We start from the raw sequence: 19,737 nt of genomic DNA, 5'->3' as shown, positions 1-19,737 counted from the left end.
AGAAAACAAAAAATAATTATTTGAGATTTAAGCTTATTGGTCAAAGAATTGGTAAGGAATTTTTTTGTAATTTTCATTAGAAAATTTCATTGTGAACTCAATTTATGGATACAAATTACCTGAGCAGAGTGTTTTTCATACGAATCCTTTCACTGATTATATCTTTATAAATTTAGTTGACTATTAAGTTCCATCACTTCCATGGTGGTGCAAGGTCTCAAACTCTATTGAATTAAAATGGGTTGAAACTAGGGTATGGTAGGTATTAATCTACTTTTTTACTTCAGATATGATTTTACTTAGTATATGAACTAAGGCAAGGACAGAGGCTGACAACATGCCGAAAGCTTCTCCAAGGTTATGAGCAAACCTGCTAAGTTCTGGGTATTTGAGAATGAAACCACTTGAGAAGGGGGAAAAAAGTCGGGAATTTTTATTGTAAAGGAATAAAATCATCTAAATTTAAAAAAATCTTGAAAGTATTAAGACATACCATAGTACATACGTGATGGTAAACTTTACGAACTTATTATTGTAAAATTAACACAATGTGAAAAAGTAGAATTGCGGAAATACAGTTAGAAATTTAGATGTTTCAGGAGGATTTATCTCAAGAATTCAGGGTTGGTTTTATTTAAAAAATGAACTTACCATATTATTAGATTGGAATAGGAAAATCCTATGACATCTCAATAGATGTAGAAAAAGCATTTTGACAGATTCCAACATCAATATCCAATAAAAAAAAAAAATCAGAAAGATACCATTGCATACCTGTGAGAATGGTCCATATCAAAAAGACCAGAAATAAATGTTGGTGAGGATGTCGGAAAAAGGGAATTCTTGTACACTGTTAGTAGGAAGGTAGAATGGTCTATAGAAAACAGTTTGGGAGTTTCTCAAAATATTAAGAATACATCTACTTATGATCCAGCCATTCCACTTCTAGGTATCTATCCAAAGAATGACAAAATTAATGGAAAGGGATATTTGCACTCCTGTGTTCATTGCAGTGCTATTTACAATAGTCAAGTTATGGAAACAACCTAAGTGTGCAACTGTCAGATGAATGGATTAAGAATAATATCTGCATGATGGATTACTACTACTCAGTTATAAAAAGATGAAATCTTGCCATTTGTGACAACATGGATGGAACTGGAGGGGATTATTCTAAGTCAAATAAGTCAGAAAGATGATTTCACTCCACATGTAGTATATAGAGAAACAAAACAAAGGGACATACAAAACTAAACCATAACAAGCCTAGAAATCTGACTGTAGAATTGAGGCTAGGAGTAGAGGGAAGGTTGAAAATAAAGGGGTGTATGTGGTAACATACATCTGAAGATATTTGAACCTATATTTCTGAATCACATACAGTGTTGTAAATCAATGTTACCATAGCAAAAAGAAAAAATAAATTATGCACATTAATCAATACACACACACAGGCTCAATAGAGTTACTGGGAAAAGGTTAAAACTGCTTAATATACTTTCATATTAGAATAAAAATTCACTTGATTCAGAAATAATATCTCATAATCCTTAAAGAAAAAAGTCATTTTCTGCTTTGTTACAATGTTCCGTGTAGCCTTTTCTCTGGTGCCACCTGTCTGGCTCTAATAGTCATGTAGAAAATTCTATTGTGCCCTTAGCAATCCAGGCTGGTTCTCTAATGAGGGTCTTCATGAAACTGGTGAGCAATGTATATCATGTTTAAGAAAGAATAACTCAAGCTGAGTTTTGGATTATTTTAAGTATTATTACAAAGAAAGAATGTTGTTAGCAGTACCTGGCTGGGGGCAGGGGAAGGTATTAAAAAGAATAAAGATGTCAACCTAATGAGAGAGCTGCTAGGCACAAGTAGAAACAATCTAAGTATCAACTAGAAATGATTACATATCCACCATAAATGATCAGGTAAAAAAGACTAGTAACCACAAATGTTAGCAAAAATATGGAGCAACTGAAAGTTTCTTATATCGTTGCAGCCATGTAAAATGTTACAACGGTCTGGCAGTTTGTTATTAACATACACTGACCCTAGGACCAAACAATTCCATCCTTAGATTCCTATCCAAAAGAAATAAAAACATACATTCACAAAAATTGGTAAAATAATATTCATAGAGGCTTTTATTCATGGCAATTTTCTAAAATGGGCAGAAATAGCCCAGTTGTTGATTAACAGGAAAATGGAAAAACTGCATATTCATACAAAATACTCAGCACAGCAATAAAAAGGAATGAGCCATCGATACATGCAATGTGAATTAATCTCAAAAACATGCTGCGAGAACCATTATTTTTTTTTTATTTTATTTACATGAAGTGAGAATAGGCCAACTTAAATGGTGAGGCAAAATAATTGGAAGAGTAGTTACACTGAGAGTTGGGGTGGGGGAATGACTGAAAAGGGCATGAGGAAACTTTCTGGGACAACTGTCAGGCTAAATTTTGATAAAGGTTTAGGTTACACGGGTGTATGCGTTTGTAAAAACTCAGTAAATTTATACTTAACATTTGTGCATTTCACTGCATATAACTGCACATCAAAATTTAAAAATTAAACAGTGCTAAACTCTACTTAATGATATGCATGTTGAATTATTAAAAAGAAGTATACTCATGCTAACAATTTATTTTGATTTAATTTCTTCCATCATAAAGTAGCACAGATAATAAAACATGTAGAATAAAATGTAGAATACATATGGTCAGTATTTAGGTATATACAATTCTGTTAAGTTTGCTGTATGCTTGAAAATTTGTACTCTTTGAATTAAATAAATAATGTACTCTTTGAATTAAATTAAAATTTTTAACATAGAGATTCTATGGCAACACAGGGAATAGAAATTAACCCCTGAATTTTCCCTGGTATTCTAAAAGGGAGATGATTTATTAAAATATGGTAAAGAAAGGTCAGAAAATATACAAGTTATTGAAAAAGAAGTCAAGTTATAGTAAGAGTAATTACTGATACTGGTATTTATTATCACAACAGGACTGCAAGTACCATTTTTTGTACATTTCAAAAATGACTTTTAACCAATGGATGAAGAGCCATCTTCTATGTCAAATTATCTGTGAATAGGCCAACTGTGTCTCATCCAAACTTTGTCCAAAATTTGGATATCCAAACATCATTAAAAAATACTTATAAAGCATTTTCCTAAATAGCCAATATATATTTGTCAGTAGGTTATACAGGGGATAAAATAACACCGTCTTTTGCTTTGCTTTGGAAGAAATAAGTTTGTGTCAAACAAATTTGAAATTGCTTCCACCTCTGCATGTATTAGTTGTCGTACCTTAAGAAAATTAACTTCTGTAAACATTACTTTCCTCATTTGTAAAATAAGGAAGGATAATTGTAGTTATACTCTTTATGGTTATTTTAAGTGAGACAATTGATTTTACATTTATCACAGTGACTGGCAGATAGAAAGCACTCAATAAATAAATGCCATTATTTATACAGATGTACAAGAAACAAAACATTCAGTTGGTGGAGGGATGCAGAGCACCTTCATTGGTTTAAACAGTATTATCTCCTCACTCAGTAGTTTAAATAGTAACTAGAACAAAATTTGGTTTTCTCTTAGAGTTACAAGAAATGTTTTAGTAAATCAAAGAATCATCACCTTGCCGCACTGATACTGTGAGAATACAGAGTCTTAGGTCAAGGAGTGAAGTGTAGACATAAATAGCTTAATATCTGGAACTGCTGTTAAGCTTAATATCTGGTATTAATAACTGCTTAATATCTTAATAATATCAGCTTAATATCTGGAACTGCTGTTAAGAAGCAACCTTATTTCGCTCAAACTTGTGTTAAAAACTCAGAAACGTTACCCATAATGTTTTATGACTCTCACTAGCACCTCTAAGGTAGTGGGCCCCATAACTGAAGAGTGATTATTTGAGTTCAATGATCTTATTTAGACTGGTTTGAAGAAAGGGAAAAAAATACTTATTTCACAAATAAGATGGAGTCAAAATCTTTTTCTAATTGTTTCCCAAGCCAGTAAGAATTCTTGGTGCAACCCAGGATACCTATATCTCATTGCAGAGGCATAAGAATGATGCCGAGGCAGAATCGGAAGACTCACCAAATAAACAGAATGGTGAAATGATAACAATACTCTTAGCTATATTAAGAGCTAACTAAGCTACATACTGGGAAAAAAGTTCACTTAAAAAAAGTTCCAAGTTGCTTGGAATCCTTTACATTAATCTATAATAAAAACACAAACAATGGGAGCATCAAGAGAATAAAACCATGGAAGAAAAGACACAGGGGAACTACAGCCAATTCCTGATATTATTAACAAATACAAACATATATAAGATTTAAAAAAAAACTGTGATGTATTTTTTGGCTCAAAAGTATGTTTCACACTACAGATCTCATTTCTTAAGCAAATGTCTCTTGGTATTGAGATCACAGGATCTTAATGTAGTCTTTGTAATATTTTTTTCCTCTTAGTTTTCAATCAAAATTCCATACCATTCTTTAAAAAACCTTTAATGACTCTCCCCAGCACCTGGAATTAAACTGCCCTTCCTTTTCTGCTCCCAGGATTTTATATCTGCATTACCAGCTAAAAGCTCTAATATGCTAGACTTCTTTGAATTCCATTCTAATAAACTATTACATAAAATGATGTCCTCATCATCTTATATAGTAAAGTATAATAAAGAAGTCACAGTAGTCTGAGGTCAAAACAAGAACTTCTCTGGAAAATACTGTAGAGCTTATTATGCAGATAATAAAAAGGAGGACTAGACATACTGCTTGGGTGTGTGGCTAAAAGTATCCCAAGTAACATCTGAAAATTTTAAATTATCTTATTTTTTTCCCACAAATTTTGCTTGTGGTTTCTTCTTCTTCACCAGGGTCACACACCATCTGGTAAACATAGCAGCTGAAGACTCTGTTTGGTTTCTGTTCTATGTGTAGTACCAAGTCTCTGTCAAAGTAGACTTCATGGCTATATGTCTGTAATAAAAATACAGTCAAATGGTATCGCCTCTGCACATAACCCTATTTATTATTACTATTTCTAAAATGTCACAGCATCTATGCTAGGGCTCTTCAAATATACATTTAGAGCAAAATATTGCCTTAAGTAGTTTATTTTTCATTATTTGTGGATACAGAGATTACTTATGAGAAAAGCATTACACAAAATGTTGAAAATGAAAAGAACCCTAGACCTAGGAGCCTGACCAATCAGATTCTATTGGCAATATTTCACTGTGTGACCATGGCTCAATTGCTACACCTCTCAAGGTTCTCCACTGATAAAACAAGGATTGGGTAAAATAATGTCTCCTGCTCCTTGTAACCTTTATATTCTATAATAATCAATATTATGCAATATATTATTCTCAATATGTATTTGTCTCAATATATAAGACAAATGCTTCTAAGAGTGCCAGGAAACCCTAAATGCTTAGATATGGTCTCGATTAAATAAGTAGGGACTCATTACAGTATAGTTTTTTTTCATATCACCAAACTTATAAAATGAGAAAATCAAAGACTATGATAAGGAAATAGCATGTCTCAGGAAGAAACATAAAGCTTTATCTTTAAGGCTACCGGTAAGGGGGCATCATCTTGTATTCATTTTGTCCTGCATAAAGGATGATAGCCTCTTTCACATGGTCATTGTTAAGGATGAGTCTAGACTGACAGGAACACAGTAACATCTGTTACAATCAATGTTACCTATAAAGAAAATTCTTACAAGTTTGTATTCCAGGGATCTTACTCACCACATCCCATGACTCCACTAGTGGAATGCTTTTCAGTAAAGTTCCAAATTCATTACAGTGGAAATCCAGATGAGCTTTTCCATCAGTATCTATTTGAGTAACAGCTATTACAGAAAGCAAATCCAACTCATCTTCATAGTCCACAATTTTGAAAGTCTCATGGGATAGATGGATAAAACAGGAAAAGAAGAACAAAATTCAGCTATTCATTAGGATTATTTCCATATTTATAATTTAGCTATTCATTTACTTATAAAATATGTAAAAACAAAAGGTGAAAGCATAGGTAGAAATGTGTCTCTATTTGTCTTGTAAAACAGCAGTCCTAAGATTTTCAAGAATTAAGCAGTATCCTACATATTTTGGAAAAACATAACAAGTCTGTGTAGATATTAGCCAGAGTACAAAATTCCTCTACTATAAGAGCAAACCAGAGTGTCTCCAAATTCAAGAGATATTCAACTGCGGCCTCTGACATAATTCCCACATAGCACGAAGTTTATAAAGCTAAGTTCTGAAACCTGAAGATGCTACTGTGCTTGTAAAGTACTTACACCAGAAAAACACAAGTCATTTCCAAAAGAACTATTTAAATGCAATATTTATGACTCTATTTTCCATTCTTTAAAAAAAAAGTAAAGAAAAAACCTTTTGGTTCTCTAAAAAAAAGCAAAAATGACTGCTTACACTTAAGGGAGAATTCTAGAAACTGAAGTCTAACCCACAGAACAAGACTAAGAGAAGAGACATTAAGAGATAATTAACCCTTTGCACTCCGAACCATTCTGGACATTGGCTACCAATGTCCCCTGAGAGGGGACAGCGGAGTGTAAAGGGTTAATGTTGGTATAGACTTGACAGAGAAAACCCTAACCCCAGAACTCTGTCTCAAGGACGAAACCTGGGGCACCAATTAACTCACAGGTGAAGCAGATTAATGCCCCTGTCATTCATAAAAGGACTATAGGACAGGAAGGCACATCTTGGCAGGCATAGCAAGTTTCTCTTAATTACCACACATTAATCCACTCATATTTGGTAAAACTGCCTCCCCATAAATTATTTATTAACTGCTAGAATCTACCCAAAGAATACAAAACACTAATTTGAAGGTATATATGCACTCCAATGTTCACTGCAACCCTATTTACAATAACTAAATTATGGAAACAGCCTAAGTGCCCAAGAACAGAGGACTGTATCATATATAATGGAATACCACTAACTACAAAAAAGGATGAACTCTTGCCATTTGCAACAACTTGGATGGAATTGGAGAGCATAGTACTAAGCGCAATATCAAATTGCTTTTTAATTCTGTGTTTTTTACCTTTACTACCAATTGACATAAATATGTACACAGATTTTATTACCTGTGGTTCATTTTAATTTTTTGGCCTTAATCTTAACTTAGGCAAACTTCAAAGGCTAACATCTCATTTGAATATCAGTGATTTTAAAGATTTTAGTTACAACCTCCTCAGTTTTTCCTTTACAGGATAAAATTTTTTGTTTTCTAATCTTATGATGTAGTGTATATCTCTGCTACCACCTTCCCCTCTCCCACAGCAATTATTCTTACTACTTTTTGTTTGTTTGTTTGTTTTTTGGTAATTTTATTATGATTTTCTTGAATATAGTTTTATACACAGGGTATGGTGCTTTTTGCTTTGTTCTCAATAGATTTCAGTGGTCCATATATATTTGAGGATAGTCATATAATGGGCTACTTATAACCTATTTTAAAGATTTTCAAAAACTATCCTTGGAAAGCTGCTTTAATGTTTCGCCTATTAGTGGTCACACAATATAGTTATGTGGTTTAAACAGACTTAGTATTTTTTGCAGAAGTTATGTATGTGAAGCAAGATCATTTTTAGTTGATTTCATAAGTACTTCCTATAATCTTTTAAAAAAAGGGTACAATGTACAAGCTCAGGGACTGGCAATGTCAAACTGAGAAAGCTGAGGGCAGAGGCTGAATGATTTACTATATCCTCACACCCTGGTCTATGTAAATTAACGAAGATATACTTGTCTAGTAAGTAAAACATTAGACTAAAGTTATAAAGTCATTAGGATATGACTCAAGAATTTTCTGTTAAAAGATTTTTCCTAGCAAGTATGCATATCAACAAAACAATAAGCTAACAGTTTAAAAAAATATTTCAATTCTATGAGTCTTTCCACAAACAACAGCTTATGAATAATTCCAATATGAAAAGAAAGGATGAAGGAGACATACTAGTTGAAACAGCATGCACAATCATACCAACTTAGGCTCCTTACCCCTAAACTCTACCCCAGGGCTTAGGAAGCATAATCAAAACACCACAGGGTAAGTACATACTAGTTTGGCTTGTTATCTCTGGTTAAAGTAATACCTCTTGTTCTGGGTCGTCATCCAGAAGGCTGATTTTTTTTTTTACCAATCGTCCAGAAGATGTAACAGTGAATAAGTTTTCACTCTAGCATATGGAGAGAAATAAAAAGCTATGACAAGTTCTATTATTTTCAATGGCAAAACTGAATTATGAAATTTGTAAAACTAACCAACCCTTCACCCAATATCCATAATTCTTTCCTCAACTGAGACAATTCTGAAACAGAGTTCTGATCCTCCAATTAGTAATAATACTTTATTATACTACATTTCCACAAAACAGGGAAAATATATATACAAGTTACAGATTGGCTACTTTACTGCTCCTATGATTTTTGCCTTAATATAATATAACAAATAAAAAGTTAAGCTGTTTTTGGAAATTTCCCTCATTCAACTTTTGGGATGAAAATTCATCAATAGGGCCTCCCTGGTGGCGCAGGCGGTTGAGCGCCGCACTGTGAAGCTGTCCGCAGCCTCTGCAGCGCGGGTTCGATCCTGGCCAGCCGGTAAGAATCCCACATGGCGTGCAGACCTCTCCTGTCTTGCCCACAGCTCCCTCAGCAGTGTATTTCAGTCCTTCTGCCTGCTCTGTTCCCTGCTCTGTCTCTGGTGAATCCTCTCACCCTCCCGTGCATCTGGCCTGTACCCCGGTTCTTGTATAAATAAATCTTTAAAAAAAAAAAAAGAAAGAAAATTCATCAATAAAAATTTAAAAGAAACCCAGAAAGAAAATAGAAATAAGCAAAAGATAAACTCAATATAATCAACTCTCCTTAAATCTCTCATGTATTTGAGGCTGACTGGATAGCTAAGTAGACAAAATGAACACATTTTTATAGGATTATGCTATTCTTTTCCATCACACTAAAAAGGCAAAACATTTTTATATTATATTCTTATACAAAAAGACAGTGATATACGAAGCATTTAGAAGTACTCCTGACTTACTTTGTTCTTCTCCCTATTGGCCAAAATGACAAAATCTTCAGAGATCTGATGCTGAGCACTATTATTTTCTACTTCATTTAGCTTTAAAACTCTGAAAAGGGAAAAAAAGTTCTAAGAACCGAAAACCTAACTACACCATCAAAGTGCCAAAGTTATACTACTGAAATGAACTCAACAAATTAAAATTATAGTAACACTGAATTAGTACTCCCTTTTCTGATTAGTTCATAAAATGAATTTCAAATTACTTAAATATTCATAAAATCCTTCAAATTCAGAATTTTGTAAAACAGGAACATTAATAATAGGTGCTACTAAACATATTTCGCTCAGGCCCATATCATCTTTCAAACTAGCTTAATGAAAGTTGCTCTGAAGAATCTCACCCCTGCCAACCTGTAACAGAACCTTAATTTGTCAGCTTTAACAATGACATTATAGTAGATATTTGAATATTTATGTCTACACATAGAATGAAAGATATTAATGAAAAACTTAGAAATAAGGCCAACTGAATAGGCAACTAAAACCTTAACTAAGAATTCTCATGATAGAGTAATACTGTATTATTGACTTAATACCTTTTTTTGTGCATTATATTTTAAAATTTGAGTATTTCTGAGTGCAAATGGCCTTGTGGATCAAGCTTACTAAGAGAGAGAAAATAAAATAATTTGCTCACCACACACACAAATCTGTTCACAGAATTAACAAGCTTCAAAAGCACAATGTTCTCAAAGTTTAAAGTCTCAAATGCAGGCAAAGAGAACAGCAGGGAAAAGCAGCTACTGTGGCCAGGAAGAGAGGGAGGCCATAGAGTTTGCCAGAGACAAAGAAATCAGATTATAATTTAAATTACTCAATTAGTTATCTTAATGAGTGCCAATATTTAAATGCCTATCATTTAAAACCTGGCAAAAGGTCACACACTCTTTGTAGACTTTATTTTCATAAAGTGAGACTAATATTAAAAGGTGGATGGGTAGTAAAAACATTAAAATTTAGATTTACTAAAGCTGAACCACAGTTTTTAAGCTTTTCTGTAAAAGTTCATAATCTTATTTCATTAAGTCCCTTCATCCTCCTTATAATCAATCCACAGAAGTAGACTAATTATCTGGAAGCATAAGGGAAAAAAGAAGGCAGACATTGTCCTTATTCAGCAAATACTTACTGAGCACCTACTCTGTGTTAGGTATTATACTCAATGCCAGGGTTACAGTTGTCAGCAAAAGACTCTTTCCCTGGTGTTAGGGAGCTTATGATTCCAAAACTAGGTATTTAAAGAGATAATCACACAAATAATTAAATTTGCTCTAGGTGGTAGAGGAAGATTACATGGTGCAATGAAAATAAGGAAGGGAGCTAATCTAATCATGAGTATCAGGAAAGGACTTTGAAAAAGTGACATTTAAGTTGAGATATTAAATATGAATAGCAATTAGGCTAAACAAGTAGGGAAAACAGACCCCTAAACAGAGCAAACAAGTCCTCAGCTTTATGAAAAGACAGCATGACTGAAGTGAACTGAGTGTGAGAAGGTCTTTCAGCCTATGCTAACTATGTTGTCCTTATATTAAGAACAACAGAAAGCCATAAAAAATTTAAAGTGAATTCACTTAGCTAGGTTTTTGTGTTTGCTCATATTTCTAAAAATCACTGTAGCTGATGAGAAGAAAACAGACTTAAGGAGTGCAAAAGTAAACTCTACTCCTACAAGTAGGCTATTACTAAAGTCAAGGATAGTGATGACAATAGCCTAAGTAAGATGGTGATGGGGGCCAAGGGCAGAAATAGAGATTTAAGAAATATTTAGTAACAAAATAAACTGAATTGACAGGTATACGGGGTATGTGTGTAGGTGTGTGTGTGAGTATGTGTAAGAGAGAAAAAGAGAGAATTAATATATCTGAGTGGTAAACATGTATACTTAACTGATGGAAGACAAATATAACTGATGGAAGACAAAAAGATGCCAAGAATGATTCTAGATTTTCTGGCATGAGTTTATGTGAGAGATTTGGACTAGGATAAAAATACTGGAGTTCTGGTGTGTACATCATCCTTAAAGTCAAGAAAATAAACAGGAAAATGTGAACAGAGAATGAAGCGTGAGAAGAGATTAATCTGGGTAGAAGAGGAAGAACAATAGAGGACATTAAGAAATATCAAAGAGAGAAGAAATTATTCAGAACTGTGGTGTCAAGGAAGTTAAATGAAGTGTGCACGGAAGAAGAGGTGAAGTGTGTGGAAGATGTGGGTAAACAAAATAAACTACATGCTATTTCTCTTTTGGTAAGGCTGTCTTTCAGAACAAAGACAAATAATCTTCTCCCTCATTAGTCCTAGAGAATTAATTAAGGCATGATGAGGATGAGCCAATCTGCAATCTCCTTTCAAAAAATAGCTATCCAAGGACTTATAGAAGAGTAATACTTACAAAGAGTAATGATGAGACTTAAAGAGTAAAGTTAGGATTTTTAGCTGCCAGACTCTGAAGAAGCATCCTAAAACAAGCTAAATATTCCCTCAGTTAGCTCAACAGTTAGCAGGAGAAAATAAAGACGGCAGTATATGCTACCTAAAGTTACTTTAAAGAACTTTAAGTAGCTAATTAAAATACTCACTTGATCTGATTTGGGCCAACATGTATTATTCTACCAGAAGCATCAGGATGGAAATAGATCCAATCAGATTCTAGAGAACAACACTCCATTTCCTGGATCCCATTTTTTGCCTAAAGTTGGGAAAAAATATTGAAAATAAAGATTAAGGGAAAATACAGTAATTTTTTTCCAAAACTAACATTAGTGTAGATCAGTATAATTCTAAGGAATGTAGAGAGAAGAGAAAATGTTGACCAGTTGAACTGGGATGTGTGAAAGGCTGAATTAGGATACTTAATTCTGACATTTCAATGGCTTACCATATGCCATGCATTATACCTAACAAATAGTAATGTAACAATCACCATCTCTCCAGTACCTACTTTGTGTTTTTAATCATTTGATGTTTTTAATCATTTAATTTAAATTTAACAACATTCAAAGCATTTATTGTTATCCCCATTTTATGAATGAGTAAACTGATAATGAGGATCAACCATTTGCTCAGTATTTTGCACCTACTAAACATCAGATCTGACTCCAAAGTTCATAGGCTTTCCATTACATAACTCTGCCAATTATGCAAATATAGCCCCTCCTCACAACCTCCTCCTTCCTTCCCCATCTCCAACAAACTGATATTCATGAGTGGGTAGCACAAAAACAGACAAAACAGAAAAAACATGAAACCAAACCTAAAATCTCAAGAGACAACTCATATAACCTCCTTGGATAAGACAGATAGCAAAAAAAGCTGACGAAATGGTACAATTCTGCTTTGTATTTAAGTCAAGTACAGTGTCTTATTTCATAGTATATTTAAATATTAAACAGATATTTTAGATATTAATTATCTTAGATATTAATATATTAAAATAAAGAAAAAGATACCTCTGTGATTTGTGATCACATATGTACATAAGCGATTTATCTTATAAACGGGAGTACTGGAAACTGTATAATACCAGCATGGATATATTCTTCACTAGCTTTATCCAAGCTTGACATAGATACTGAAGGTCATTTTAAAAATACACACACACATACACACACAAATCCAGAAAAGATTATGTACTATCAGTTTTATATAAAAAGAACATGTACTGAATGCCTAGAATGTAAACTATTCAGGGTTTAAATGACTGGAAAAGTTAAATGAAAAAGAAACATGACTGGTCCTGGTAGCGGAAGGATTCCATTGGTTGAGTGGTAAACCAGACTTGACAGCAGCAAACAGTCCCTAGAGAGCCCTTTATAAAAGATAATGTCCTAAAGTGGGTCATACAGGAGCTGCAACACATCATAGGCAAATCAGAAAAAGGAATGAAACAATGTTCCTTCAAAAGAAGGCTAGAAGACACTATATACAGTTTCCCCTGGTGGCCATAACATCCTGGGAAATAGATAAAAAGACTTAAGACTGCGTTGATATCCAGCATGGTGAGAGATGACCCGTGACTCTAAAAGCCTCTGTGTTCAAAAGTTACTGAGCAAGATTATGGAAGAAATGAGTGTGGAATAAGTTGCATCTCCCTCCAAAATAAGTAAGTTTATTTGATCAAGGCTTCAGAAGTAAACAAAACTAAATCAGCAATATAAAACAAAGACAGAACCCCCAGCAACTCTGTACATTCACTCTTTTTTACTTCTCTTTCTATTATGGTGCTTAACAGACTACATCTACATCTTTGTTTTCTTTTGAGAGTATAGGCAACTTGAGTGAAGGAAATGTTTCCCCAGTCCATGTTTGGCCCTCAATATTATTAAATAATAAATCAATGCCAAAATTATTTTTAAAAAGAAAATGAAAAATTAATTCTAGAGTTACAAACTTCTATTACCTTATCATGTACCATTTCTCCCTATTCTGCCATAATAAACAAGAATATCCTTAAAAATTTAGAGTGCTTCCATACAGTTTCCACTAGTAAACCATAACCATCAGAGTTCTGTCTGGCTCTGCTCCGGAAAGCAAATAGCAACAAAGCATGATGAACCAAAATCAACAAGACATTCCCAGAAATTTCAGAGGCAGTCTTCATCCATCAAGTAGTCCCACTAGAGAGCTTTAGAAACATTTTGCATGGGACCCCTTACTGGGATTTTGTTAAGGGAAAAAAAAAACTAAATCTTTGGTGCCCCAAGAATTTTCAAAGTTTGAGGTTTTTAAATTCTGGGTAGTACAAATAAGTGTTTGCTTAATTCTCTGTATTCTCTTACACTGTACATCGTTCACAAATTATTAATACAAACAAAAAATTCTTAGGAAAGTAGACTTATTAGAAACTAATAAAGAATTTCTGATACAAATTTACTACTAAAAATTGATCACTCATGATTTACCAAGGAATTGTCTTTTAGGGCACAAATATGGAAAACTCCTTTGTGTTTCTTCTTATTAGGTGTGATGATGTAGTGCCAAGGATGGCCTCCAATCTGAAAAGCATTTTCCAGAGAAGACACCTCAAAGAGTAGTGGTGGCATGTCTGTTGAGATGAACAAAAGGAATTTATTAGCTTCTCTGTTCTGGTAGCTTTGGAACATTCACTAATTGAATTCAGTCTTTCTTTGTATGTATCATCTTTGAATTTCCATTAATGAACAGTTACTATGTTCAAGAAAAGTAAGTTGGCGATGAAAAAAGTCGGTAGGAAACAAAGGAGTCAACTTCAGAGACACTGGTATTTAGGGTATGTATGACCTGAAGCTGAGTGGAGAGAAAAAGTGGGCTGAATGTGTTTATGATGGCAAGAAGTAGCAATATACACCCAACAAAAGGAGCTGTCATTTACCACATATCTGCTATGTAAGACTCTGGATTAGATACAATTTCCAATTCTTATAAAAATTCTACAAGTTAACTAAGTCTATTAATTCTGTCAAATATGAAGAAGAGATTGCTCATATTCTAGCCCAGCAGGTTTAGTTAGCAAACTTTGTAAGGGTACTCTTGCCGGAGATTTCTAGTGTAGAAGTGATATTAGACATAATGAATGTACTCATTTAGGACAGATTCTGTCACAGTGGAAACTTTATTAAAGGATAGCCTCTATTGTTAGTATTATCATTAGAAAAGTCAGTTTTCTAGTAGTGTAGATAAATTTAATAAGTTACTGTCTCTTGGATATTGACACAGTGGAAGTCTGCTGGTGCTTTTCAGTCTTCTTTGATGACAATTTTAGGAAGAATGCAATAGATTTACTTTAGAAAAATGCATTAAATGGGAAAGTACTACACTTTTAGAACATGGGAATTCCTTTTGGGCAGCCCTTGGGAAACATCACAAGGTCTGTTTGGGCAGGTGATTTATCTATACCCCCTTTGCTTACCCCTCTAACTTGGGTGTTTAATTTTTGGTTTCTGAGGTCACCACCATCAGTCTTACAGAGATCATTCACTTCTGTTATATATATAGAAGTCCTCTTCATGAGGACAATTTACTAGAGCTACACTTAGGAGAAAAATCATGAAAAGCGGGCTCATAAACTTACGGTTTTGAGGGAAAAAAAAGAAAAGAATATTCAAATATATTTAAATTTCTTTAAAAAAATTTTTTAAAAATCTTGATTTTTAATAAAAAAACAAAAATTCCAACAGAAAAATTAGGGAAGGTAAATGATGAATTACAAACATCCTATATGGTAATATGGTAGCCCCCAAATGATGGTACATAAGGAAAAGAATTATAGAAAGAAAACATATAATTAGAGCTTGAATTTCAGATTAAAATTTAAATAAGTATGCTGTAGAGAATATAAAATAGGAATTCAAATCACACACAAACATAAATCAATGCAAAATGATGTATTTAAAAAGAAATACTTTCCCCAGCACTTGTTAAAAATGGCCCAAAATTAGCAGTAGGACTCTGAATCATCCCTGATAACCCCAAGAGCCCACATTTTTATCTCTAATATTATTTTCAATTAAAACAATCAAGTTCAAAGAAAAAAGCTGTTTCTATGTTCTTTGGTGAATAAATTTTAGGATAGGTTTAAATCATTCTGTTGTTGCTACAAAGAAAGGATGTTTACAAGGATATCAGGGTAGTGTTTAGAAGGGTAAGACAGCAGGCATAGGGGCTCTCACTAGCTAGACCGTGAAAAGGAGCATTAAAAAGAAAATAATACAGGATCTTTGTAGGTATACTAATGCTGAGTCTGCTGAAGGTAAAACAATGATACTTCATTGGAAAGTTTTAACATAAAAGGTACACAATGATTGTTGTATTATTTATAAAAGAATGGCTATAATAGGATATGATTTTTTTCTGTGACAAAAATAGAGATGCTTTTATACTTACGTATTTCTTCTATTAAAAATGTTTAAAAATTTACATGTGTTGGATAAAAATACAACATATGGAACAGTATACAAAATACTTTTGGTATAAGAAATGAAGGATGCACATACATATGCTTATTTTTATAAAAAGAAACAACAGAATGAATCTAGAAACTAAAAACAATGGTTACCTTGGAGGTAGGGTGGATTAGGAGGGAAGTAACAGAATGAAAGGACTAAGCATGGAATTAAAAATTCTCAGAATATATCTTTTTATATAACTTTGACCTTTAAATATATACATTTCACAACTTAAAGAATAAAGTGAAATGAGATGGAGAAAACCAAAAGTTAAAACAAACTGAATTATACAAAATAGAATAAAATTATATAGAATTATATTATATAGAATGAAAACTTCATATAGAATGAAATTATATAGAATGAAAACTTCAAATAATCTTTGAATATATTACTGTAATAGTACACTTTCTGGACTGTCCACTAAGGATATACAAGGAACTGAAGAGAAATCATAACCTTTTCTCCATACTTTTCAGCAATAACACTAATAGGGTAATTTTGAGACTATAGTATATACATATATTACAGAATAAAGTCTCATTAAGAATCAAGAAGTTCAATGTAAGCCAAAAGACATACAAATATAAAATCAAACAGTTAAATTTGGAAACATGGAACTGAATAAATTAATTTTAATTTTAATGTATTTTCCAGTTCAGTTCATAGAAAGGGCCTTACGGTAGAGAGATCTGATGGCAATGAATACAACTAGTTCTTGGTCTCCACTGTGGGTTGAACTGCATCCCTCAAAAAGAGATGTTGAAATCCTAACTCCAGTATCTGTATGACTTTCTTTGGAAATAGGGTCTTTCAGATTTATTAAGATGAGACTGCATTGGTAAGGGTGGGCCCTAAATCCAATGACTGGGGTCCTTATAAAAAGATAGATTTGAAGACACAGAGGGAAGGAGAACACATGAAGATAGAGGTAGATTGTGGTTATGTTGCCACAAGTCAAGCTGGATTGTTGCCACAAGTCAAGCTGGATTGTTGCCACAATCCAGCTACAACCAGAAATAAGAGGAGGCAAGAAAGGATCCTTTTCTAGAGTCTTCAGAGGGAGATTGTTTCTGCCAATACTTCTAGCCTCCAAATCAGTGCGACAATAAATTTCTGTTGTCTAAAGGTACTAAGTTTGTGCTGCTACAGCAGCCCAGGAAACTAACACAATCAATAATGATGTTTCCTACTAAAATGACTCCTTGTTAGGTCTAAGACAAGGAAAGTAAAAGGTAAACCTGTGAAAGGAAATTCTCCAAGACTACTGGAGCATGTCAAAATAGAGAGTTCACTGGCCAAATGTGGGACAATTGTAGTATTGATAAGAATAATGACTATATTATTCTGGACACATAAAAATCCGTGACTCTATGGTATTTATGTATGTATGCTTATCCTTTCATCAAAAAAGTTCAATACAAAAAAATTCTTATACTGTTACTAATAATGGAAAATAAAAAACCTGGTTAAATAAATTTATAGTTCATCCATAAAATGACATAAAACTCAAGGTCTTAAAAACCTATAAAAGCTGTGTGTGTATGCACACACAAACAGAACCATGGAACTTGGCAAAGGTAATATAAGCACCCATATTTAAAAAGTATCAGAAGATATATAATGCAAACTAAATCTTCCTTTCTTCTGTATCCTTTAGAGGTAACCTAAATAGTTTCTGTGTGTCCTTCTAAATAGTCTAAGCAAATTTAAAGGCTCATATGTATAATATATGAATATGAATACACAAATGAGGCTTTTTATAAACACAGTTTTACACTCCTGTTCTTCATTTAGTAATATATATTGGAAATTGATCTATGCAGGGGAAAAATAATTCTTCTCTTTTTAACAAATAAATTTATTATACTGTCAAACAATGAAGTAATAATAGTGTCACCTATCAATGTACACAGTTTCCAACCTAATAATTTACTTTCTCATTTTGTATACAAGTGAATATATCTGGGATAAATTCCTAAAAATGGAATTGTTCAAGGAGTATATGCATTTAAAATTTTGATACATATTGACAAACTGTCCTCTAGAAAGAGTTCCATTAATAAATGAAAGTGCCTCTTCTATACTTCAAGCCTGTTGTCTGACTTTCTGACACTTGAGATTCTGAAAAGATGTATCATAATTTTCTTGATAATTTAATTTGCTTTTTTCTATCAGTACCACATTTGCCCTCTCCTAATTAAAAGTCATTTCTTTTCTCTTGAATAATATCCTCTTCATTTTTTTGTGTTGTCACTTTTTCTTACTAATTTTTAGAACTCTTTAAATATTATTCCTTAATAGCATGTTTTGCAACCACGTCCCCTGGATATTGATGTTTATTTTTTGAGTTCATTTTGGTTCATCTATTATTTATTTTGATGTATTGTGTGGAATAGGACTGCAGCTTTATTGCTGTAACATGACCATCTAATAAATACTCCAGATGGAAATTAATATGAATACTAACATTTAAAAGTAGGTGAAGCCACCCATTTATGGAACAAAATGAATCTCAAAAATAATAAGCTGAAAGAAACCAGACAGAAAAAATACACATCATCTGATTCCATTTATATGAAACTAGAAAATATAAAGAAAGCACATCATTGGTTGCCCAAGGCAAAGGATAGGGAGGGATTAGCTGAAAAGGGCACAGAGGAACATTCTGTAGAGAAGAGAACATTTTAATTGCAGTGGTGGTTACATGGGTGCATACATTTGGCAAAACTCAAACTGTACAATTAAAGTGGGTACTATTTTTTTATTTAAATATTTTATTTTATATAATTCTTACATCTTTTTTCATCTTTGCACAATGTATACATTTTCATTTTGGTTATATTCCCCATAAAATTGCACCCCCCCTTATTTTGACTCTAGTCCTTCCTTTCTCCGCCCCTCCCTTGGGACTCGGTACTTTTTTAAAAAGCAATTATTTACACTGTAATTTTATTTTACTTTTAGATACATAAAAATATATACATTATAAGATTAGATTAAAAAACTCCCACAGTGATAAGTTAACTCATACATGAGGATTATAAGTATTCTAAATTTTCTCTATTTCATTTATTACTTAATTTTTCTATAGTGAAAATGAACTGTCTTGTAATTAGCAATATTTTAGACTTAAAATGAGTATTTTGTATAGACTAATGATTCTGAAAAACAAATGTGAAGAAATGAGTAAGATTTTACTCTCTACAGTCTGGGGAAAAAAGTCAAGGTTTCCAGAATAACATGCTATTTTTCTAAAATCATTGAGTTATACTGTTTTACAAAATAATTTTTACAAATCATAATTTCAAACATTGAAGTTGTGAAATGAGGGTCAGAGAGGTTATGTGATTCTCCCATCATCACACCAACACTTAGTAATGGAGTTTCACACTTACTAGCAGCAGAACAAGATTCTGATCCCAAATCCAGTCTACTTCCTACAAAGAGGGACCCAAACATAGCACAATCCCTCAGGCTCTATGTGTTTTGTTTTACTCACTTAGTCTTTGTATTTCAGCAAGAATAATGCTGCCATTCTGGCAAACTTTTCAAAATAACTCATTCTAGTAACCACTGTAGCCTGTAGTTTTAAAATTAATAATTCCTGCTAGTATATTTGTATTGAACATAGGAATTT

General features: G+C 33.0%; 2 protein-coding genes across 9 annotated transcripts in view; one reads left to right on the top strand and one right to left on the bottom strand.

Moving 5' to 3' along the window:
- The window catches only part of METTL8 (methyltransferase 8, methylcytidine), a 213,352-nt gene that overhangs the window by 108,097 nt on the left and 85,518 nt on the right, over window positions 1-19,737 (top strand). The gene's annotated exons all lie outside the window — the stretch shown is intronic.
- DCAF17 (DDB1 and CUL4 associated factor 17) overlaps window positions 2,124-19,737 on the bottom strand; it is a 30,687-nt gene continuing 13,073 nt past the window's right edge. For all 3 annotated transcript variants that reach the window (XM_037523524.2, XM_054699849.1, XM_054699848.1), the window contains 6 exons: window positions 14,076-14,218; window positions 11,754-11,863; window positions 9,127-9,217; window positions 8,177-8,260; window positions 5,793-5,948; window positions 2,124-5,010 (listed from right to left, as the gene is read on the bottom strand). In XM_037523524.2, coding sequence (XP_037379421.1) covers window positions 4,855-5,010; window positions 5,793-5,948; window positions 8,177-8,260; window positions 9,127-9,217; window positions 11,754-11,863; window positions 14,076-14,218 — 740 coding nt within the window. In that variant the 3' untranslated portion in view covers window positions 2,124-4,854. The remainder of the gene's footprint in view (window positions 5,011-5,792; window positions 5,949-8,176; window positions 8,261-9,126; window positions 9,218-11,753; window positions 11,864-14,075; window positions 14,219-19,737) is intronic.

Source organism: Talpa occidentalis, unplaced genomic scaffold (assembly GCF_014898055.3).
Source record: "Talpa occidentalis isolate TD23 unplaced genomic scaffold, MPIMG_talOcc4v2.1 talOcc4.3, whole genome shotgun sequence".
In the NCBI taxonomy this organism is placed as follows: Eukaryota; Metazoa; Chordata; class Mammalia; order Eulipotyphla; family Talpidae; genus Talpa; species Talpa occidentalis.
The sequence above is the reverse complement of the archived record's forward strand: the minus strand, read 5'-3'. Positions and strand labels throughout refer to the sequence as shown.